The 23164-nt window shown below is 42.1% G+C and overlaps 7 protein-coding genes across 8 annotated transcripts; 3 read left to right on the top strand and 4 right to left on the bottom strand.

Annotated features, from left to right (window-relative positions):
- Positions 1-19: 19 nt before the first annotated feature.
- On the bottom strand, positions 20-561 carry NdufV3 (NADH:ubiquinone oxidoreductase subunit V3). The gene is made up of 2 exons (XM_070997820.1): positions 482-561; positions 20-428 (listed from the first exon to the last, which is right to left on the bottom strand). The coding sequence occupies exon 2, from the start codon at positions 403-405 to the stop codon at positions 82-84; it is 324 nt and encodes a 107-aa protein (XP_070853921.1). The 5' UTR covers positions 406-428; positions 482-561; the 3' UTR covers positions 20-81.
- A 223-nt stretch (positions 562-784) lies between these two features.
- On the bottom strand, positions 785-1478 carry LOC108004603 (uncharacterized protein C1orf131). Its single transcript, XM_017067542.4, has one exon. The coding sequence runs from the start codon at positions 1381-1383 to the stop codon at positions 823-825; it is 561 nt and encodes a 186-aa protein (XP_016923031.1). The 5' UTR covers positions 1384-1478; the 3' UTR covers positions 785-822.
- Positions 1479-1882: 404 nt separating this feature from the next.
- On the bottom strand, positions 1883-2627 carry LOC108004631 (uncharacterized). The gene has a single exon (XM_017067571.4). The coding sequence runs from the start codon at positions 2531-2533 to the stop codon at positions 1964-1966; it is 570 nt and encodes a 189-aa protein (XP_016923060.2). The 5' UTR covers positions 2534-2627; the 3' UTR covers positions 1883-1963.
- Positions 2628-3246: 619 nt separating this feature from the next.
- On the top strand, positions 3247-6369 carry GCS1 (mannosyl-oligosaccharide glucosidase). The gene is made up of 2 exons (XM_017067698.4): positions 3247-4972; positions 5034-6369. The coding sequence occupies exons 1-2, from the start codon at positions 3349-3351 to the stop codon at positions 5927-5929; spliced, it is 2520 nt and encodes an 839-aa protein (XP_016923187.2). The 5' UTR covers positions 3247-3348; the 3' UTR covers positions 5930-6369.
- Positions 6370-6434: 65 nt separating this feature from the next.
- LOC108004691 (DGAT1/2-independent enzyme synthesizing storage lipids) lies at positions 6435-12350 on the bottom strand. The gene is made up of 4 exons (XM_017067699.4): positions 11786-12350; positions 11580-11718; positions 7359-8025; positions 6435-7300 (listed from the first exon to the last, which is right to left on the bottom strand). Exons 1-4 carry the CDS (start codon positions 11829-11831, stop codon positions 7181-7183), a joined length of 972 nt encoding a protein of 323 aa, XP_016923188.1. The 5' UTR covers positions 11832-12350; the 3' UTR covers positions 6435-7180.
- Positions 12351-13763: 1413 nt separating this feature from the next.
- On the top strand, positions 13764-20127 carry LOC108004742 (kinesin associated protein 3). 2 transcript variants are annotated; one of them, XM_017067771.4, is made up of 8 exons: positions 13764-14135; positions 14559-14676; positions 16531-16696; positions 16773-17087; positions 17148-17284; positions 17343-19007; positions 19083-19339; positions 19412-20127. In XM_017067771.4, exons 1-8 carry the CDS (start codon positions 13810-13812, stop codon positions 19554-19556), a joined length of 3129 nt encoding a protein of 1042 aa, XP_016923260.2. In that variant the 5' UTR covers positions 13764-13809; the 3' UTR covers positions 19557-20127. The 2 variants fall into 2 exon arrangements, with proteins under 2 accessions (XP_016923260.2, XP_016923259.2); XM_017067770.4 differs by having other exon boundaries at positions 16531-16708.
- Positions 20128-20421: 294 nt separating this feature from the next.
- On the top strand, positions 20422-23110 carry LOC139353473 (kinesin-associated protein 3-like). Its single transcript, XM_070997721.1, has 3 exons — positions 20422-21990; positions 22066-22322; positions 22395-23110. The coding sequence occupies exons 1-3, from the start codon at positions 20491-20493 to the stop codon at positions 22537-22539; spliced, it is 1902 nt and encodes a 633-aa protein (XP_070853822.1). The 5' UTR covers positions 20422-20490; the 3' UTR covers positions 22540-23110.
- The last annotated feature ends 54 nt before the right edge of the window (positions 23111-23164 follow it).

The following is a 23164-nucleotide window of genomic DNA, read 5'->3' as shown; positions in this document are numbered from 1 at the left end:
CCCTTGAAAATCAAAATCAGAATTGTAAACTCTTTTCTAGCTTTTATTTAACATTAACAATTTGTTTCCAATTGGCTGCATCTACTTGAGGGCCGAGGGCTGTGGGCAGCGGTACTTGGCCATCTCCACCTCCGCCTCTGCGTAGCTGAAGCGATTGAAGCTAAAGTACTCGGGCACCTTGTAGCCGCTGGTGGCAGAGGCGCCGGGTCCCACGGGTGCAGTGGTGGGCTTCACACAGTTGCTGCTCAGTCCCACGACGTTTGGCAAAGATGGGCCAGATGAGGCTGGGGATTCGGATGCAGATCCTGGGGCACTGGCTCGACCGCCGCCGGAAACGGGTCCACCCTTGATCTGGCTGTAGCAGCGGTTCAGGGCGGGGCGCAGGGCACGCGTGGGCGAGAACATGGTGGTGGGCGCTGAATTGATAACTAGCTTTTTAATTCGCAAAAATAATTCACGTAATCAGGTATCAACAAAGTACCTGTGTTGGGCAATGTCAAAAGTAGGCTTATCGGCGGGATATCTGGCAAGGCTTGTTAACGTCGGAAAGTAGCCACCTTGGCCGAAAAATAAATACTGCATTAGATGGGCATACTGTTTGGTTTAAATATTTTGAATTTTTCTTAAATGTTAATAAAAATAACAAATAAATGTTTAATCAGCCTAATAATAACTCAATTAACACCCAATTAACGTCATTTGGCTAGACCAAGCCAAGCAGAACGTTACCAGACTGTTGAAAAATCATTACATACACTTTTGTCTTTGAATTTAAAAAAAAAGATGAAACTAACTTAGGTTTTTTATTAGTCTATTTAACAACTATTTTCTCGTCTTGAACTTGGGCTGCGCCTTGCCGTAGTGCTGATCGATCTGCGAAACGGGCGCCCGCTTCTTGTCATTGCGCTCCTTTTGCGATTTGCTGCGGCATTTGACGCTGGCGGCGCCTGCCTGGTTTTTGCCCAACTGGTGGAACTTCTTGCGCTCCTCGCGAATGTTCTTCAGCCGCTGGCGCTCGTCCTTGAGCTCCTTGTAGTTCTTGACCTGCTTGCGCAGCGGTTTGGCGCCCAGCTTGACCAGCTGAAACATTTCCATTTTGGTCTTGTTTTTAATCACCCGCTGGTTTTTCATCGCAAAGTTGAGGACCTCGTGGCGGGCCTTCTTGATATCGAACTCGGGATTCAGCTCGTTGCCGGCCTCCTTGGTCTTGTGGGGCTTCTGGGACTCCGATTTAGATCCTTCATCCTTCCTTTTGGATCCACTTTTTGTGGCAGCCTGTGGTTCTTGGAAGACCAGCGCCTGAAAATCGCTGTTCCCCTGCTTCTTCTGCAGCGCCAGGGCCGCTCGCGTGGGCACCGGCTGGAAATCCTCGCTGACGTTCATTATTCAGTTAGTTCTTATCAATTTTCAACAATTAATGAAAATAAACTACAAAACAAATCAAAATATGTAGTGCACATGTACAGTGCGAAAATGTACTAAATTTCACAGAACGCCTGTGCAGGTCTGGCAACGCTGGCTTTTAATGGTTTAATTGGAAGGTGACGCTGATTTTATTACGTCTCAAAAAAGTTGACAATTTCGAAATTATGTTTTATTCTAAAGTTTATTTATATATATATATATATATATTTATATATATATTTATATTTTTATTTATAACTTTTAGTTAAAATGTTATATTTCCTTCATGCATAGCTGTATAGGGTGGTTAAACAAAAAATTTTATATTTTCGGACTGAAAATTGGATAATCAGTTTTTTTTATAAGAATCATGTGTATTTCATTTTCTATAATTCCCAAGTTTTTATTCTCTAAAATAAATTAATTTGGGACTATTTTGAATATACAAAATATTTTGGTATTTATTTTATTAGGCAACCGTAAAATCGAAAGGTATCAAAACACATTTTCACCTTAGGAAGGTAGTTAAAATTAGATATATTATTTCTTCAAATGTACTTCATTTGTTGATGACCTCTGGTTCCGAACTCGCTGACCAAAACTCCTCTGGAAGCCAGTCCAGCTCCCAGCCCATCGGATCCTCTTCTCCGTCGATGGAAAACTGCCTCGAAGTGGAGAGGTTATCATGTTCATTGAAGGGATTGGCATTGAAAGGACCTGTCCAACTTTGGACACGGCTTACAGGCGGTGGAACAGGTACAAATTCTCTAGATTTCTTGTTCTTATTCTGATCCTCCAAAAGCTTCGTATTGCTTGATAATTGCGGAATGGTTTCCCCCTCATCGAGGGACGAAGAGGAGTTCGACACATCGACTATATAGCTAATGGGATCCACATGGAATTTGGCGAATTTCCGGGGGGATCTGCTTTGGGGTCGCGACACCTGGGGATTCCTATTCCCCTTCCTTTTACAAGTCGTAATCCTGTCCCCATTTACGATGGTCTTTAGGGATATCCTGGGCTGCGGGTCGCGGATGCTGGCCATCTTTTTGTTCAATGGCGTGGTTAGACGACCATCCACGTAGTCATTTCGCGGCTTGGCAAATATTCCCGCCAAATATTTTAACATTTTCGGGTAACTGACAATTTGAATCGATGCAGACGGTTTGGAAAAATCAGTTTTTATCAGATTTAGAGAATTCAGCACTTATGTTGTGACTTTTGGGTCAAAGAAACAAGATTTGAGTAAGGTGACCCAAAAACTGCACTTTTGGAGCTCATTACTTGACCATCAACCATTTGTAACCCAGTTTCAAGGTGGGGAACCTAATGAATTGTGTTTTTTAAACAACGTAATATACTTATATATATACATTTTAAATATTTTTTGTAATTTATTGATCCCTTTTTTATATTTTGTAATATTTTAAATCAATTTAAGAGGCCCCAAAATGGTGAACACCTTTTTTTCATATTTCGTTAACTTTTATTTCAATTTCAGAGGTCCCAAAACTGTGCACATACATTTATATTATTTTTTTGATCTATTGATCCCTTTTTTATATTTCGTTATATCTAAAATCAATTTTAGAGGCCCAATATTGTGAACATACATTTAAAATTTTAGTTGATCTGTTGATAGATTTTTTGTCTCATTTTAATTTAAATCACCAGTAAATTGTTTAAAACAATTGGCTATAATAGTTTCTACAAAATAAAGCATTTCAAATATATGATAGTTTAAAAAAGATTTAAAAATGTTTTTATTCTTATTAAAAAGCAAGGACACAAACCAAGAAGAGAGCCAGAGCCACCAAATCTCTGCAGACTGCAAGGCTCTGGCAACGCCGCGCAGATCGAAAAAAAACAATGTGCTGCAGGAAAACAGAAGCAGCGGAAAATTCAACAAAAAAACGCTAAAGTAGACAACAGGAAAAGCGGAAAATGGCCAGGAACACGGGCAGTTCCTCGGGCTCCACGCCGGCCTCGGCAGCGGCGGCGGCAGCGGCAGCGGCCTCCAGTGCCAAGCAAAAACAACAGCGCAGTCCACGTTTCAGTTTGTCCTCCAATTTGATCCTGGACAAGTGGAAGACGATGATCGGATGCGTTTGCCTGGCCATTGCCTCGTACTTTGGCTACCTGGGCTATCTGGAGACGCGGGTGAACACCCCCTTTGACCACCAGAAGATGGTGCTGCATGCCGGTCTGGAGCAACCGGATCGTTATTGGGGCTCCTACAGGTCACTTAATTACTTCGGGATGAAGACGCGGGATCCCCATTCCCTTGTCATGGGCCTCATGTGGTATTCGCCCAGCAATCTGGGTCCCGGTGGCCAGGGCATACGCCACTGGTGCGAGCAGGGCGACAAACTGGACTCCTATGGCTGGACGCATCATGATGGTCGTAGTTTTGGCGTCCAGGAGATCCAAGATCTGCCCTTTGAGCTCAAGACCTCCTTTGTTAAGTACCCCGAGGGCAAACAGTACGGCGGCGATTGGACAGCCCGCATCTCGGTGAGGAATACCACGCGTGCGTGGGACAAAAGCATTTCGCTGATTTGGTACGTGGCTTTGGATGAGCGCACCAATGGGCATATTAAGTACGTGTCGGATGAGAAGAGTCCGGAGCCGGGTGTCTATGGTGAGACGCAGGGATTGGGCGAGTTCCAGGTGCGTTTCCACGCCGTCAAGGGCAAGATCCTGCACAAATCCTACCTTAGCACGGTGGCCCCGTCGCTGGCCAAGCTCAAGGATACACTCTTCTCGCACTTTCGCGCCTTTGCCGACAGGCGTGGCAAACGTTTTATAGGCCTGCCCGGCGAAATAGTCTCCCAGAATGGTCTGCCCACCAACAATCCCGAGCCCAACTTCATAGCCATACAGATCACAGCGGAGGTGGACTTCACGCTGGATATCACATATCAATCCACTTCGGGTTTCTCGCTGGGCGAATCCATACCCAAGCCGCCGACGGGCAGAGCCTATCAGGATTCTTTGCAGGCCAAGATTTCCCAATTTGAGCAGCGTTTCGAGGAGCGATTCCAGCTGCGGCAGAAGGGTCACTCGCCGGAGGAGGTGCGATTTGCGCGGAACGCCTTCAGCAACTTGGTGGGCGGCATTGGCTACTTCTATGGCTCCAGCCGGGTGCAGTCGGTGCACACCAAGAACCCGGTTCCGTATTGGAAGGCTCCTTTGTACACCGCCGTGCCTTCGCGAAGCTTCTTCCCACGCGGCTTTCTCTGGGACGAGGGCTTCCACGGCCTGCTGATCAGCGCCTGGGATGTGGACATCGAGCTGGACATTCTGTGCCATTGGTTCGATCTGCTCAATGTGGAGGGCTGGATACCCAGGGAGCAAATCCTGGGCGTTGAGGCGCTGGCCAAGGTGCCCGAGGAGTTTGTCACGCAGCGCAACAGCAATGCCAATCCGCCGACGTTATTCCTGACGCTCAAGAAACTGTTGACCAGCCACCGGGCGGAGTTATCGCAAAATGGACGTCTGGCCACGCTGGAACGGCTGTATCCAAGGATTCAGGCCTGGTTCAACTGGTACAACACCACGCAAAGGGGTGGGTTACTACAAACTCCATCTATCCTTGTCTATTTGATGTTAAATTCTTCACTTTACAGGTGAAATATTGGGCACTTATTTGTGGCGTGGACGGAATGCCACTACCACGCGGGAGCTAAACCCAAAGAGCTTGTCCTCTGGGCTGGATGACTATCCGCGTGCCTCGCATCCCACGGACAAGGAGCGTCACCTGGATCTGCGCTGTTGGATTGCCCTGGCGGCCAGTGTGATGGCCGAGTTGTCCACGCTGTTGGGCAAAGATGATGTGAAATACTACGAGACGGCCTCCTATTTGATGGACAATGAGCGGCTGAATCGCTTGCATTTGGCGCCCTACAGCGAACAGTACTCGGACTGGGGTCTCCACACGGACCAGGTGAAGCTGAAGCGTCCACCGTCGATGGCACCGCAGCAGCAGCAGCGACATCATCATCAGCAGTACCAGCAGCCGGAAATGCGACGTGTGACTGGCGAGGAGCCCACGTATCAGTTTGTGGACAGCACTTTTGGCTACGTCAGCTTGTTCCCGCTGCTGCTAGAGCAACTGGATCATGATTCGCCATATTTGACCAAGCTGCTTCATGATCTTCGCGATCCGGAGCAACTGTGGACTAACTACGGTCTGCGTTCGCTCTCCAAACGATCGCCACTGTACATGAAACGAAACACCGAGCACGATCCACCGTATTGGCGTGGCCCCATCTGGATAAATATTAACTATCTGGCGGCCAAGGCGTTGCATCACTATGGCAAGATCGAGGGGCCGAATGCCGCTCTGGCGCGACAGATCTACAGCGAACTGCGCGACAATCTGGTGGGCAACATCTTCAGGCAGTACCAGCGCAGCGGCTATTTGTGGGAGCAGTACGATGACACCACCGGCGAGGGCAAGGGCTGCAATCCCTTCACCGGCTGGACGGCCACCGTCGTCCTCCTGATGGCCGAGCAGTTCTAGACCTGGAATCTAGCATCTGTCTGCTAAAATCTGCTGTGAGTTCCTCAACGAACATCCCTGCCAGGATTCCTGAAATGATCTACATGTTTGTGCTTAGGATAGCTGGGTTTTCTTTGACCCGCCAAACGCTTTCGGGTTTCGAAACGATTAACGTTTCTGAAGCAGTCATATAATTATTTGCTTAAAATGTAGCAAGCAGCTAAGGAAATTCTTAATAGTTTTAAACATTTTTTTTGGCGAATCTGCGTTGAAGAAAACCCATCTATCCTTATTTACACTACTATATAGTCCTCACATATTCCAGTCTCTAGTTGCTGTACAATACTTAAGAAACTTTGACAACAAACCGAGTGAAAAAGTAAATCAAATGCAAAGTCATTTATAGCGTTAAATAGACGAATTTTAAAATGATACCAAATAAATAAGAAGGTAAATCAAAATGTGTACCTTATTTTTCTTAAAAAGTCTAAGATCTTCCAACTTTGTTGCAATGAAAACTAGTTAGTTTTAGGTTTTTTTTCAATTATTTATTTCACTTTTCTTTTGAAAATTCCTGTCACTTGGAATACTCAGATTGTATAGCTATATTACAAACGATTTCCTTAACTATATAGTACACACAATCGCACACACAGACTTGCACACACTCACAGGCAGATATATTTCATCTTTTCTTTGTTTTTTGTTTTGTTTCTTCATAAAAAAGGTACAAAAATGATATATGCACGATATACTTAATGCAAAACTAATTATATAATTGTTTAATGTATCTAAAAATACACTAAAAAGAAAGAAAACGATATCAAAAATGGGTTAAGGTATTTCTCTTGGACAAAGCGATATCAAAAAATTAAGGTAGAGGTTCTCTTTGTTCGGTGTTTGACTCAAGTTAGTCTTACTTTAGGGCTAATTAAAAAGTTTATACGATCTACGTGTGTGTTTAACTTAAGCGAGTACGTGTCCGGATTTCAATGAACTTGAGAAGTTGTGACTAACAAACAACAAAAAGTGTGTAAAAAGGGAAGCCCATTCGGGGGGCTGGGAGACATTTACAAAGATTATTTTTAAAATATACATAAGTGTAAGTATGATCTACAGAGATATATATATGGCGCTGCCTATACATCATGAAGTACATGGAAAAGTACATGGAACAAAGTCTTTATATGGCCAAAACCAAAGTCAATCTGTTAATCTCTCTATACTCTAAACGGAAATGGGATTGACGTGCGTAGAGGATCTCGATAAGGATCACTCGTCCTTCTTCTTAAGGCGTCTCCTGAAGGAAGGCAGGCGATCTAGGAGGGCCAGCAAAATGCTGCCGGGCAAACGCTGGTGCTGATTGATCAGATCCTCGATGGCGGTGGCCACCTATCAAAGGTAAAACAATAAGTTTATTGAATAACAAATCAAAATTTCAATGAACAACCTTTATCTGCAGATCCTGCGGCGTTAGGCTCTCATCGTAAGGAATGGGTTTGCCCAAGTAGGTGCGAAACTTGACGGGGAATCCCCCGTAGATGGGATAGACAGGAATGCGCACCTTGTTGTACAGCCGCATGAAGAACGTCCGGAAGATGCCCACCTGGCGGAAGCCCTCTCGCAGATTCTGCGTGAAGCACGGAATGATCGGCGCCTTGGCCTCGATGGCCACCTTGGCAAATCCCACGCGATTCCTCCACAGCAGCTCATAGTAATGATCCCCGAATTGCGCCTCATAGACGCCTCCCGGTGAAATTGCCAGTAGATTGCCATCTCGTAGGATGCTCACGCAGGATTGCACGGTGCCGGGACTAACGTGAAATGCTTCCGAAATGGTGCCCCAGCCGGGCAACTTGAATAGGAAGCGATCCCCAATCGTGTATATCAAGCGCTCGCGCTGCAACAACATCCTCGAGTTGAGGTAGTACATGTCGATGGGTATGGCTCCGTGGTAGTAGACAATCAGCGCCGGACCCTCCTGCGGCACGTTCTCCAGGCCGATCACCTCGTAGCCGTGGTAAATCCGGGCGTGGGCATCCCAGATGGCCGCCACGATCTTCCGACCGACCCGCCAGAAGTTGCGGTCGTCCTGCACCGCCCGCATTATCACCTGTCTAAAAAATAAAAATATTTGAAATAAAAATTTTGAATATTTGATAAAAAAAAGATTTTTTAAGAACAAAAACTGGAAAATTTTTTTGGGATTAAAAATATGTCAAATTATTTTTAGATTTAATTTGGATTTTTGGAAACCAAAAATGAACACAATTTTATTACAAAATGTATTATTTATTATGATTAATATATAAGAACTTTTTTTTTGGGTTTAAGAAAATTGAAATTTTGAATTCAAAAATAATAAATTTTTTAGGATTTAAAACATAAGAAAATTTTTTGGAAATTTTTTAGGGTCCAAAAAATGTACAATGTTTTGAGAATTCAAACATAAGACAATTTTTGGAGAATTAAAAAAATAGGACAATTTTATGAGGACCATTTTTTAGAGATTAAAAATAGAAAATATTTTTGAAAAAATAATATAATGTTGTTTGAAAACTTTAAAATAATACAATTTAGGGATAATATATAACAAATTTTCATTGTTTTACAGAAATATAAATACTTAGATAATCAAGTTAGTTTGAATTTAATTTATTGATAAATATAATACTACAGTTTTTTTTGATAGTAGTAGTAGAAGTTTGAACTTGGTGTCAGATTCAACCAAACCTACAGTACTACAAGGAAATATTGATATAACCTTTTTCCTATCAATATACCCAAGTAAATTTCAGGTTTATTCTCATATTTCGAACCTGATCAAAAGTAAAAATTTAAGTTTAAAAAGGTCTTTCAGGTTAGCCTCGCTTCCTAATTAATTGGCAAAAAAAAAAAGAACACAAAATTTGGCAGGCGCCCACTGATAATTATGTTTAAATTTAGTTGGCTGTCCGCAGGTGTTATCAGCATAAGATGGTCGTGTCTCCCCATATCAAAGAACTTATAAATCAATATGCACACAAACAAAGTTAACCTCACCTTGGCAAAACTGCGTTTAGTGGGGGACTGATAACAGGGTTCATTCACAAATCTTTTGGCCCCTTGGCGACCAAAACAAAGTCGTGCATTCCACACCATCTATTCCCATCCCCTATTTTCAGAAAACGAATTCATTATAAATATCTTTGTATGATAACAAGATCACAAACCTCAGAAAGTGCATTTTAAAGATGAATCGTAAAAAATGCATTAAAAACAATTTTAAAAAAACCTGAATTGTAAAAACAACATTTTACAATTCCATTTTTAATGTGAAAAAACGGATCTTACAAACGAGATCTATTACTTTCTACTGAGATCTTGGAGTATCAAGGTCGCCATGCAATTTCGTAACTCTAGAAATTAAAAGATAATTAGCGGTCGATTAACACGACAGTGCTACATTTTGAATTCATAAAAAAGAGAATCGTTTATGCATCGTCAAGCTTTTTATATTAATAGTGGTTTCATTGCATTCGCCGTTCGTTTTCCCATCAAAAAAAGAGTTAAAATATGTATAAATGGGGAATGTGAGGGATCAGGTTGCGGTAGTACAGTTTATTGCATTCGGAACCCCCTCCCCATTCGGTTCTTTTATGGATGTATAATTCCTGTGATTACGCGTGATAGCTTTACGAACGGGGAACTTTGGGGCGGGTACGGGTTCGGGGTCTTCAGTGACCATGAACTGATAGGCATTAGAAAAGTAAGGCGTACGACGCTATCGGAACAACAATAATATGGCAGTCGCAATATCGGACCCAAGGAATGTCTCATGGCGTGTTTTGGTTTGTGATTTTATCAGTTCACTTCCACCGCTCATTGAACAGTCTCTATATTGTTTCGTACTCTATAAGCCCCATGTGTATTTATTGCTTATATGCAAGAAAAACCTGTACTATATTTTTCTTTCATTCCATATTACAATATGATATATGTACATTGCATGAGAAAACACTTCTCGACATTGTAGCTTGTGCATATAGCCACTGTACTAATTATAGGAATTTTATTGGATTTTTTTGCTAAGCAAAAAATATGCTTATGCTCTATATTTCATATGGGATTTTGCACATCCATATAAAATTATTATAAAAACAGATTCAACATTTTATTATTAGCACTATATATTTGGGAAATAAAATATGTTGTATAAATATTAAAGTAGTATACCTAAATAATAAAATATAATGATATTTTTTTAATACACTATATTTTATGATCTTATGATCAGCTAGTTGGTTCTTGAAAAGTAGGTTCTAGTTAAAAGCCTAAACGCGCAGTAAAATATAATCTAGTCTAAGCTACGAATTAACGTTCGACTGAAAAGTTGTATAAACAAGTATTAAATTGTTAAGCAAACAGTAGTTGATGGGAAATTCCACAGACAGCCCTTATCAAAATCGTCTAAAGATCCTCTAAAAATTTATGTAGTAATTTAACTTTTTTAATTGATAAAAAAAATCTAGGGTATTGAAAATAATCCAATGCAATGACTTTTCTCCATCTGCAATCTGCAAACTGCAGAAATCGATAGCCATCATTGTTATAGCCATTAGGGCCAGTGGCGGTTGAAGGTAAAAAGCTTCTTAGTAATTAGCATGGCCAACCGGTTGGCCATTAGAGAGTTAGAAATAGAAAATAAATAAAAGCACACACATTCGCCGGTATATGAATATGTAAATATGGGTACACAAATAGAGTAAAAGTTGGCAGTGTCGATCACCTGCTAAACAGCTCTCAGGTGTTGGTGCAATGGTCAAGAGTGCAATGTTCTTGAAGGGTCAGTGGTATCAGTGTTGGGCAAGTTGGCTTTTTTAAGATTACAAGACAGAACACTGTAATGCGAAGATTAAGATTAACTGCAATAAATGCAATTGCAGCAGTAAAAAAGTTTCTGTTTGTAGGACTTAAAATGTTTTTTCTTTGAAATAAAGTTTACGTTTTTATTAAAATATTTTTTAAAATGAAATGCATTTCTACATTTATAATCGACGGCAAATTTTTAAAATAGTAATAAAATAATCATTCAAAAATGATTGCTTAATTTTCAACAAATAATAATTAGGATTGGTAATTGCATACACTTGTCATTTATTTTTTTATAAAATAAAATTATGAAAAAAAATACTGTGTTTTTTGAATATGTAAGTTATGTTATATAATTGGTATTTTAAAAATTAGAACCTTAAAGATTTTATGAAAAAAAAGTACCTTTCCGACTCAAACTAATTTTTATGTTTAAAACCATTTCCATTTAAGAACCCTTATTAGTTTCCCTTATCGAGTGCTTACTGTATTTTTGAGTTTCGCTTTTATCTAGCTTCTTTTGCTGGCAGCACTGGCGGGAGCCGCTCTCTCACACGCTCTCTTTCTCCCTCTCGTGTGCCCTTTTAATTACAACTGGAGAGCGGGACAAAAAATGCCGGCTGCGAGGGGGAGAGCGAGACAGGCGAGTTGGGTGGGAGAAAGATTGGCCCCAAAAGTGCGCGATCAGCATGAGAGAGTTCATTAACAGTTAGCGGGGAGTGCAGGAACTACACTGTAATTGCAATTACCCCCCATTTTCATTTTGGCCAATCAACAGTTTTGCACTGCCACAAAGGTTTTTTGCGTTCTTTTCGCTTACCTGTGCAACTTGTAGATAAAAAGCACCAGAAAGGAAATATAGATGAGGGCCACGAAGACGAGGGGCAGCAGAAAGGTGACAATCAGGGGGGTGAGGAAGCGGTACAGCCATAGCGAGTAATCCAGATCGATGTAGGAGGCTAAAAAAAAAACAAGATTTCTCTAAGATATTTAAGCAATTATCGAGCCCTAATTGATATTACTCACACAGCAGGCTCTGCAGCGTTTTGTACAAGTTCTCCAGAAATTCCATTTCAAGTGCTGTGTGCTTTCATTTGTTATTCTTGCGCAAAAAAAATAAATTAAACGAAAAGAAGCCACACCACAACAAAAACAAAAACAAACAGAACACAACAAAAAAAAAACAAATCGGTTTGGCCTGATTTTTGACTTTCTTCGCCTTTCTTTTGCGCTTCTTGGGTTCTTTTTGTGTCCCGCTGCTTCTTTTAAATGGTCATCGTATCGTGTGTTAAATTTAAATTTAAATCATTCATTTGCGCCGCGCCTTACGTGCATTTTATTTGCATGTTTCATTGTTATTGTTATTTGTTATTCGCGACTATTTGTTGTGGTCTCTCGGCTATCGGAATGTAAACAACCGCTGCGCTCACTCGCTAAATAGACAACCGCCGCCGTTCGCAGTCAGAAACATTGTGAGCGCGCCGCGCTTTTCGGTTAATAATACTACTAAGTATTTATTGTAGTTCCCTCATTTCATTTCGCTTTTGTTGCCTTTTCTTTGCTCCTCTCTTCGTCCCCACTTTCGCGGCACCTGGCAACGCCGGCCCAGCTGTTCTGGCCGCGGTGTTGCCGGACATTGCGTTCTTTCAGAACAAGCCAGTGGCGCTGTCTTGGCTTCTTGTAGCCATTTTTAGCTATTTAAAGGCCGATAAATACTGGCTCGCTGTGTCTATCGATAGCTGTGGCCAATCAAGCCGCGAGGCTAAAATAATCGAAACATCGGAATTTTAACGAAAAAGTAAACTAAACCAAAATTTAAAAAAAACGACTTACCAAAAAATTCATAACAAGGCCTCATTCAACTAAACACAATTTCCCTTTACTAAATAAATACACGCTTACATTATGCCAGGCTTGATCTTTTAAGTGTGGGCTATTAAACCGATTAGAATAATATAACAGTTTTTCAAAAAACTACATATTTAGGCCGAAAAAATGGGATTCAGATTTTGGTCAAAAATACGAGAATCACATTTTAGTCAAAAATACGATTTTTTGAGCAGCTTGCTACAAATGCTGTCGATCCCCACCATTTTAAGGAACATTTATTTTTTGACCCATTTTCGCAATTTATATAAAAGGGTTCATCAGTTATTTTTGGGATTCAGATTTTGGTCAAAAATACAAATTTTGTAGTGGCTTTTCAGTCGTAGTTTAGCCAAATCAAGGCGTACAGCTAAAAGACCGACTGTTTTGGGCAGCTTGCTACCTTTGCTATCGATCCCAATCATTTTAAGGAAAATGTATTTGTTGGCCCATTTTCGCATTTTTTACAGGGTGCATCGCTTTTTTTTTGCGAAAAATGTCAAAAGGTACAAATTTTCAGGTTTGAACGCCAATGAATTGGAAATTAAACAACGAGTTCATCGAGGTATGGCATTCTTCGATCTGACGATTATTTTTGTAATAGCAGCCAAAAAATTTAAATTTACCTATGCCATCCCATTACCGATCCCATAACATATCATTGTTTCTTAAATATTTGTGGATGTTTTAATATATTTTTGTTTTAATCTCTAAAGCGTAGTGCCCATAAATACTGCAATTGCTTGGTGGATTTAACAATGGAAAGGTAAAGGACTTTCGAAAGTACATTCAATATATTTTACTTGATAAGTTTATTTTTTTTCAAAATAAGTTTTGCGGGTTTTTTTTATATTTTTTATAGAAGTTATTCCTTGTATAAAAGCCAAGTCTTGCCAGCAACTACAAAAATGTATCTAAATTTGATGTTTCTAAAAAAGTAATGCTACCCCCACCATCAAAACACTTAATTTGTAACATAATATTAAGTTTATATTAAAATATCTGCTGGGTAAAAGTTTAATTTTAACATTTAGTGATGTGCAATCAACGATAGTCGACAACGATGTTATCGAAAGCTTTCAAGATATCGCTTCGCCGATGTTTTCATCGATGTTTTCGCACCTCTAGCGCCACGGTCACACTAATCGACGTCAAAAAATAAACGGGAGTCGCATTGCAATCGCATGCAATTTGTTTTGTTATTAATTTTCCAAATTATCTCGGGCTTGGTGCTGCTGCCAATTGTGATCCACTACGTCTATTACATAATAAATGCGATTGCCGGCGACTTGTGCGAGCAAAAGAGAGCGCAACGAGAGCAGCAGCTGCAAAAGAGCCCCTGTCCAGTCGAAGAGCGCCACCCCCGCGCCCCGCCGCCGCCACCTTCACTTGTCATAAACAATTTGACAAATAATTCCTGCCGTTCTGCGCCTCTTCCTCTTCCGCTAACAACAACATCAGCAGCAGCAACAACAATGCAAACAAACGATGACGCCAAGTTTATTAAAAAGTGCGTATGTATACGGTTGGAGCGTGTGTGTGTGTGTGTGCGTGTGCGTATTTGTTTGTTTTCATGTGTGGGTGTACAAGTGGCAGAAGAAGAACAAAAGAAATAGCAAATACGTCAGAAAGAGAGCCAAAATTCACCTTGCGCTCTTATTGATTTTCCACTTCTGCCTTTCCATGATTTCCCCTCCCTTTTGGCCATTTCCCATCGATTCTATTATGATTTTTAGATTTTAGTATAATTTATTCATTCATTCACAAACGAAATGTATTATTTCCTATTCTGGAGTGCTGTGTAGCCAGTAAATCAGCATTACACCCCATTACGCATTGACCCGCATAATTTATGATTGATCCAACAAATTGTTCGCTCTTAATCCAAACAACACAAACGAATCGAAAAATAAAACAACAAACAAACAAACAGGAGGTGGAAAGGCGGATCCATCGAACCGCATCCCACGGATAAGGCGCTGATTGTCAACTACCAACTGGAGGCCACCGTCTTCGGGGAGCCCAACAACCCGATGATCGAGGAGAAAAAGGTGAGAACATCTAGCATGCACTGCGAGAAAATCTCAGTAGTTTCGCGAGTTGCATAGAACAAATAAAACCTTGTGGGGGAAAAAGTTGATAGAAGATTGAAAGGAAAACCAGTTTTAGAGAACGTATCTGATTCGAATGGGAGAAAAAAATTATATACTTTGTAATATCCAGTACTTATAATTTGCTTTCCAATTACCCAAACAATTATAATAACGTAAGGAACCTCCTAATCCTCATTTCATAAGTTCACGATTTGCAAGTGACTGTTATAAATCGTAGTTCTCTTTTTAAAATATACCTATTTTTAATTGATTAGTAAGTAAAAGCGAAGAATTTAAAGTATGAATCATAGAGTAAAAGTAAATGTATTCTGAAATACTTTAAAAATTCTCTTTTGTTTTACCTAACAACAGCGATGCTTTCGCGTCATAGATTTTATATAATATTAAAAAAAATTGTTAACGTAATCCGTTTCTAATACAAATAATATTGGTAGCTTTAGTAAAATTCTTTAAATAAAGTACAAACCCTTTATGTGTGAGGTTTTAGTGCATCATGCTTACTGAATATTTCATTGCAGTGTTTAATGTTTTAGGCATATGATATCTACAAAAAAATAGAATACAAATTTAAGATAATTTATTATATAGAAAATATCAGGACTTCAGTACCTTGAAACGAAAAAAGTTAAGAGAAGTTTATAAAGGAAAAATCGAAAATTCCGTTTAAAATATAAGGTAGTTTTTTCTTACACTGAGATATATTATATGAAATGTCCATTGGATGAACTACTAAGTTAATAATAAAAGCATATACGCCTCGAGATTCACATATAAAAATATGTGCAGTTTAAATTGTATTGTAGACTTTTCACTTATAAGAAATAATGTTGCAAATTTAGCAAAACTTTTTAACTAAAACTTCTTGAAAGAACCAACAAAAGACGCTTAGACAATAGTTAATTTGCCATAATTTGTCACTGTGTACCACAAAAGGGTTAAGGGGCGGGGGGCAGAAGCTGACATTGAGCGGGCCAATCGATAACGTAACAACGGGGTCGATGACGGGTCGCGCTCAAGTATCGGGTAGTAAAGTAGTGAGTAGAGATACCAAAAGCGGTTGGCGGGTCTTTAACCTCAATTCACGTTTTTCTGGCCTTTTTGTCGCTCGTTTTCGTCGATTGTTCACGACCATAAATAAATAGTAGGTCTGTTTTTTGGTCGTTTCTGGCCAGAAGTCTTGGCGACCGTAAAAGTTTGTACCCCAGATCAGATTCTGTTTTGTGGATAAGTACAAACACACTTGAACGACCAACTATTTCCTCAACTTTAAACAATCTCGTTAAATCAATAAAGCTAGAGTAATCAAAAAGATATATGTAATATAATGAGCTTTTAAGTGGATGAATGGCTTAGTTCGTATATGTTTTTTGTATTTAGTTGTGTGTATTTTTTCTAATTCTGTTTTTATATGTATTGAACTTAGCCCCCTGTGGAATGTTAAGTAAACGTTTAGCTGCTCTAGCTATTAAGGTTTGGGTTATGCATTGATACCCATAATATTTCGGGTTTTCTTTTATATATACATTAATCTTCAGATTTTTGACAATCAATTTTAGAAATACACAAGATCCTTTAATAAAAATTAAAATTCAAATTAGTTTTTTATAAAGAGGAAAGTCAAAAGAACTAAACACATTTAAAGTGTACAATTTAAATGGAAGCAATAGCAACAATCTCTTTTTGTTATCGGCTCAATTAAATATTATAATATATTACTGAAATAAGTACCTACACATATATGTATAATATAATACATAGTACTATAATTAATTTAATTCTATCTCCCTTCAGAACTGTCAGAAAATCATTAGACTCCGCTCGCTGAACTCCAAAACGGATCCAGCGGCCCTGGCCCGCGAAGTGGTGGAAAAATGCGATCTCATCCACAAGTCCCAGCTGAATGACGTTGAGCAGATAATCTTCTACCTAAAGAATCGCAAGGATAATACCAGCAATGGTAAGAAATCGGGTAATAATCAGTTCTCACTTTGTAAGATACCAGATTAATGAAATACTTATCCCCTATCTGTTAGATATTCCGGACAACAACACTCACAGCCGGCGATCGGCGGCACTCCATACCGCGCACACACGCTCCTCCGCCCGATCGCACAGCAGTGTGGCGGCCATGACTAGCAGCACAGGGAGCGGATCAGGATCCACAGGAGCCACCAATGGTGTATCCAATGCTTTGAGTGCCGCCACGCCCACAGCGGATGTGTCCATCAACAATATCGATGAGTATGTGGAGTTGCTGTACGAAGAGCTGGGCGAGCGCATCCGGGGCTCGGCCATGATCCTACAGATGGCGCGAAATCCCGATAATCTTGAGGAGCTGGAAAAGAATGGTTAGATAAGATGGGCAGCCAGTGTGAAACCTTACTTAATATATTCTTGGAACATTTTAGAAGCCTGCCTCAGCGCCTTGTCGCGGGTTTTGCGCGAGGACTGGCGCAAATCCCTGGATCTCTCCACCAACATAATCTACATATTCTTCTGCTTCTCCACATACACCAAGTTCCATCCTCTCATTGTGCAATATAAGGTGAATTTTGATTTACAAACACTAAATTATATTTATTTTAAATATTTATTTATATCAGATTGGGTCGCTTTGCATGGATGTGATTGACTACGAACTGCGTCGCTATGAGACCATGCGAAATGAGCTGGACGTGCGCAAGCAGCCCAATGGATCCTCCACTCCGCACTCTGCGAAGGCCAGCAAGGAGAAACTGAACCGCAGCACCGACGACTTCCTGGACATTATGAATGAGGAGAAGCCCAAGGAGATGGAGCCCCCGCGTCGTCGCATTCCGGAGCTAAAGCAGCGGCCCAAGTCTGGTAATTGGAGCAGCTTTCATGGCTCCATGTCGTCGTCGCTGATCAAGAGCCAGATCCTGAACAGCAGCTACCACGAGGCTCTCTGCGCCGGCGGCTCACCTGCCGGCGATCCTCCAGCTGTGCCCGCTGAACTCAAGGCCCAGAGCAACGAATCGCTGGACAGGAACGATCCCAAGGTTAAGAAGGAGGAGATCGATCGGCTAAACAAGCAGCTTAAGATCTTTGCCAAGAAGCAGGAGCAATTGCTGCGAGTGGCCTTCTATCTGCTGCTGAACATGGCGGAGAATGTGAAGCTGGAGGAGAAGATGCGGCGCAAGCACATTGTTAAGATGCTGGTGAAGGCGCTGGATCGCCAGAATATCGATCTCCTAATGCTCGTCAGCACGTTCCTCAAGAAGCTATCGATTGTCGGTGACAACAAGGACGAGATGGGCGCGCTCAACATTGTGGCCAAGCTGCCACGATTGTTCCAGAGCACGCACACGGATCTGGTGCAGGTCACCTTGAAGCTGGTCTTCAATCTCTCCTTCGACGGCGGACTGCGTCGCAAGATGATCGCCGCCGGCTTTCTGCCCATGCTGGTAATGTTCATCAACGATGAGAAGCATCACGGCATTGCTGTGAAGATACTCTATCACATGAGCTTGGATGACAAAGTCAAGGGCATGTTTACGCAAACGGAGTGCGTGCAAATGGCCACGGATGCCATTATCCTAAACCTTAATGTTAAAGTCGATCTGGATCTCATTGCCTTGTGCATTAATCTATCGCTTAATCGCCGAAATGCCCAGATTATGGTGGAGGGCCAACGACTGCATAGCCTGATGGATCGGGCCTTCAAGTACCAGGATGCCTTGTTGATGAAGCTGCTGAGGAATCTCTCGCAGCACGAATCCCTGCAGCTGCAATTCATCGACTATGTGGGCGATTTGGCGCGCATTCTGACCATCTGCGATGACGAGGCATTTATAGTGGAGTGCCTGGGCATTTTGGGTAACCTGGCCCTGACCGACTTGGATTACTCGCAGATCTTGCAGAACTTCCAGCTGATACCATGGATCCGCCAGCTGCTGGTGCCCTGCTCCCGCATGGATGACCTTGTGCTGGACACCATAGTTTACCTGGGCACCTGTGCCTGCGACGAGTTGTGTGCTCTGCTGTTTTGTCGCGCCAAAGTGGTTATATCGCTGATTGAACTGCTGAAGGCCAAGCAGGAGGATGATGAGATTGTGCTGCAGATCATCTTTGTGTTCCAGCAGATACTGCGGCACGAGAGCACCAGGGAGTACATGATCAAGGAGACGGAATCGCCGGCTTATCTGATCGATCTGATGCACGACAAGAACGAGGAGATCCGCAAGGTGTGCGACTATTGCTTGGACATTATTGCCATAAGTGACAGCGAGTGGGCCAAGCGCATCAAGGTGAGTAGCTAGTTTTAAAACATGGAGCTGCAAAGTAAACCTGTTATATTACAACTGAAATCATTCCTTTTGCAGCTGGAGAAGTTCCGCAACCACAACTCGCAGTGGCTGTGCATGGTGGAGTCGCAGCAGGATCAGGACAATGAGCAGGACTACGCCGACCAGGAGGACGAGTGCGACAACGACCTGGACACGTATCTGCGCTCCGAGTACTTGGACAATTGCGATCTCTATAACGACAACGCCGACAATGAGAGTAACAGCAACAGCAATCACAGCAACAACAATCCGGCCAGCCCGGCCATGTCCACCTACAGCAGGCCACTTAGCACGTGAGTTGGGTTCTAAACTAGTTTCTAGTTTACTCTAAACCTTTCTAATTGAGTATTTCCTTTGCCACACAGCTATCGCCGCAGTCAGGATCTCGATGATCTGTACAACATGACCTCCAGTTCGAAGTCGCAGGGCTCCAGCGACAATAACTTCATGTTCAAATCGAACAAATCCCTGGATGCCGATGGCCTGCACGAGGAGCTGCTGATGGCCTAGAGCTGTAGACCCCGAAACCGATCAAATTTTTAACCTAAGAAGCTTCTGCCGATGGCCCCCTGTGTACATGTTTAGTCACTACCTATTAATGATCTTCTGCTACGATTTATAGGATACATATATTATATATATATATATGATACTTTCACGCTTGTTAGTCAAAGACGTTAAATGATTTTAGCGACGCGGCAACTTTGTACTCAAGACATTCAAACCGAGCAACGGCGCACACAGTTAAAAGTTTAATTTTAGTCCAGTGACCTTAATTACTTATTAACTATTTTTCGTTATTTATTAATCGCTTATTTATTGAGGCCTTGTATTAGTACGATTTTTCGCTTAGCTTCCCCTTGGTTGCTCGCAATGCAATTACTGTGCAATAATCTCTCACTCAAAGTATTACGTCGAACGTTTTTAGTTGTACTTCTTTTAGTTTATCGATCCTTAATTTTTGGTTTGTTTATTGAATACCTTACGAACGAAAGTCAAATTGTAATATTAAACGACGGGCGAGAAATGAACAGAATGAAACCCCGAAGAATATATACAAAGCTAATGTAAATGTTTAAAAGTTTGTTTGGTTCTGTGTTGTATTTCAAAAAGGTAAGTGAAAACAATCGAATACCACATGATATTCGAAGGGCTCCGCGGTCTTAATTCATTTCAAAAAGTGAAATATTGAAGATGCTATATTACTATTTAAAATAATCTTAAACGAGGCTTTATTTCACTTTTCATAATGAATTAAGACCGCGCGGTCTAATTTCATTTTTCAGCCGAGGCCTTATTTCCGTTCCCCTTTTCGAAGGATCATATAGATCGTTATCCCCTTAATAAATACTGAATAATACCAATAATAATATCCTCCACTCCGCACTCTGCGAAGGCCAGCAAGGAGAAACTGAACCGCAGCACCGACGACTTCCTGGACATTATGAATGAGGAGAAGCCCAAGGAGATGGAGCCCCCGCGTCGTCGCATTCCGGAGCTAAAGCAGCGGCCCAAGTCTGGTAATTGGAGCAGCTTTCATGGCTCCATGTCGTCGTCGCTGATCAAGAGCCAGATCCTGAACAGCAGCTACCACGAGGCTCTCTGCGCCGGCGGCTCACCTGCCGGCGATCCTCCAGCTGTGCCCGCTGAACTCAAGGCCCAGAGCAACGAATCGCTGGACAGGAACGATCCCAAGGTTAAGAAGGAGGAGATCGATCGGCTAAACAAGCAGCTTAAGATCTTTGCCAAGAAGCAGGAGCAATTGCTGCGAGTGGCCTTCTATCTGCTGCTGAACATGGCGGAGAATGTGAAGCTGGAGGAGAAGATGCGGCGCAAGCACATTGTTAAGATGCTGGTGAAGGCGCTGGATCGCCAGAATATCGATCTCCTAATGCTCGTCAGCACGTTCCTCAAGAAGCTATCGATTGTCGGTGACAACAAGGACGAGATGGGCGCGCTCAACATTGTGGCCAAGCTGCCACGATTGTTCCAGAGCACGCACACGGATCTGGTGCAGGTCACCTTGAAGCTGGTCTTCAATCTCTCCTTCGACGGCGGACTGCGTCGCAAGATGATCGCCGCCGGCTTTCTGCCCATGCTGGTAATGTTCATCAACGATGAGAAGCATCACGGCATTGCTGTGAAGATACTCTATCACATGAGCTTGGATGACAAAGTCAAGGGCATGTTTACGCAAACGGAGTGCGTGCAAATGGCCACGGATGCCATTATCCTAAACCTTAATGTTAAAGTCGATCTGGATCTCATTGCCTTGTGCATTAATCTATCGCTTAATCGCCGAAATGCCCAGATTATGGTGGAGGGCCAACGACTGCATAGCCTGATGGATCGGGCCTTCAAGTACCAGGATGCCTTGTTGATGAAGCTGCTGAGGAATCTCTCGCAGCACGAATCCCTGCAGCTGCAATTCATCGACTATGTGGGCGATTTGGCGCGCATTCTGACCATCTGCGATGACGAGGCATTTATAGTGGAGTGCCTGGGCATTTTGGGTAACCTGGCCCTGACCGACTTGGATTACTCGCAGATCTTGCAGAACTTCCAGCTGATACCATGGATCCGCCAGCTGCTGGTGCCCTGCTCCCGCATGGATGACCTTGTGCTGGACACCATAGTTTACCTGGGCACCTGTGCCTGCGACGAGTTGTGTGCTCTGCTGTTTTGTCGCGCCAAAGTGGTTATATCGCTGATTGAACTGCTGAAGGCCAAGCAGGAGGATGATGAGATTGTGCTGCAGATCATCTTTGTGTTCCAGCAGATACTGCGGCACGAGAGCACCAGGGAGTACATGATCAAGGAGACGGAATCGCCGGCTTATCTGATCGATCTGATGCACGACAAGAACGAGGAGATCCGCAAGGTGTGCGACTATTGCTTGGACATTATTGCCATAAGTGACAGCGAGTGGGCCAAGCGCATCAAGGTGAGTAGCTAGTTTTAAAACATGGAGCTGCAAAGTAAACCTGTTATATTACAACTGAAATCATTCCTTTTGCAGCTGGAGAAGTTCCGCAACCACAACTCGCAGTGGCTGTGCATGGTGGAGTCGCAGCAGGATCAGGACAATGAGCAGGACTACGCCGACCAGGAGGACGAGTGCGACAACGACCTGGACACGTATCTGCGCTCCGAGTACTTGGACAATTGCGATCTCTATAACGACAACGCCGACAATGAGAGTAACAGCAACAGCAATCACAGCAACAACAATCCGGCCAGCCCGGCCATGTCCACCTACAGCAGGCCACTTAGCACGTGAGTTGGGTTCTAAACTAGTTTCTAGTTTACTCTAAACCTTTCTAATTGAGTATTTCCTTTGCCACACAGCTATCGCCGCAGTCAGGATCTCGATGATCTGTACAACATGACCTCCAGTTCGAAGTCGCAGGGCTCCAGCGACAATAACTTCATGTTCAAATCGAACAAATCCCTGGATGCCGATGGCCTGCACGAGGAGCTGCTGATGGCCTAGAGCTGTAGACCCCGAAACCGATCAAATTTTTAACCTAAGAAGCTTCTGCCGATGGCCCCCTGTGTACATGTTTAGTCACTACCTATTAATGATCTTCTGCTACGATTTATAGGATACATATATTATATATATATATATGATACTTTCACGCTTGTTAGTCAAAGACGTTAAATGATTTTAGCGACGCGGCAACTTTGTACTCAAGACATTCAAACCGAGCAACGGCGCACACAGTTAAAAGTTTAATTTTAGTCCAGTGACCTTAATTACTTATTAACTATTTTTCGTTATTTATTAATCGCTTATTTATTGAGGCCTTGTATTAGTACGATTTTTCGCTTAGCTTCCCCTTGGTTGCTCGCAATGCAATTACTGTGCAATAATCTCTCACTCAAAGTATTACGTCGAACGTTTTTAGTTGTACTTCTTTTAGTTTATCGATCCTTAATTTTTGGTTTGTTTATTGAATACCTTACGAACGAAAGTCAAATTGTAATATTAAACGACGGGCGAGAAATGAACAGAATGAAACCCCGAAGAATATATACAAAGCTAATGTAAATGTTTAAAAGTTTGTTTGGTTCTGTGTTGTATTTCAAAAAGGTAAGTGAAAACAATCGAATAC

This window comes from Drosophila suzukii, chromosome X (genome assembly GCF_043229965.1).
Source record: "Drosophila suzukii chromosome X, CBGP_Dsuzu_IsoJpt1.0, whole genome shotgun sequence".
In the NCBI taxonomy this organism is placed as follows: domain Eukaryota; kingdom Metazoa; phylum Arthropoda; class Insecta; order Diptera; family Drosophilidae; genus Drosophila; species Drosophila suzukii.
Note: the sequence above shows the minus strand (reverse complement) of the source record. Positions and strands in the feature narration are given on the sequence as shown.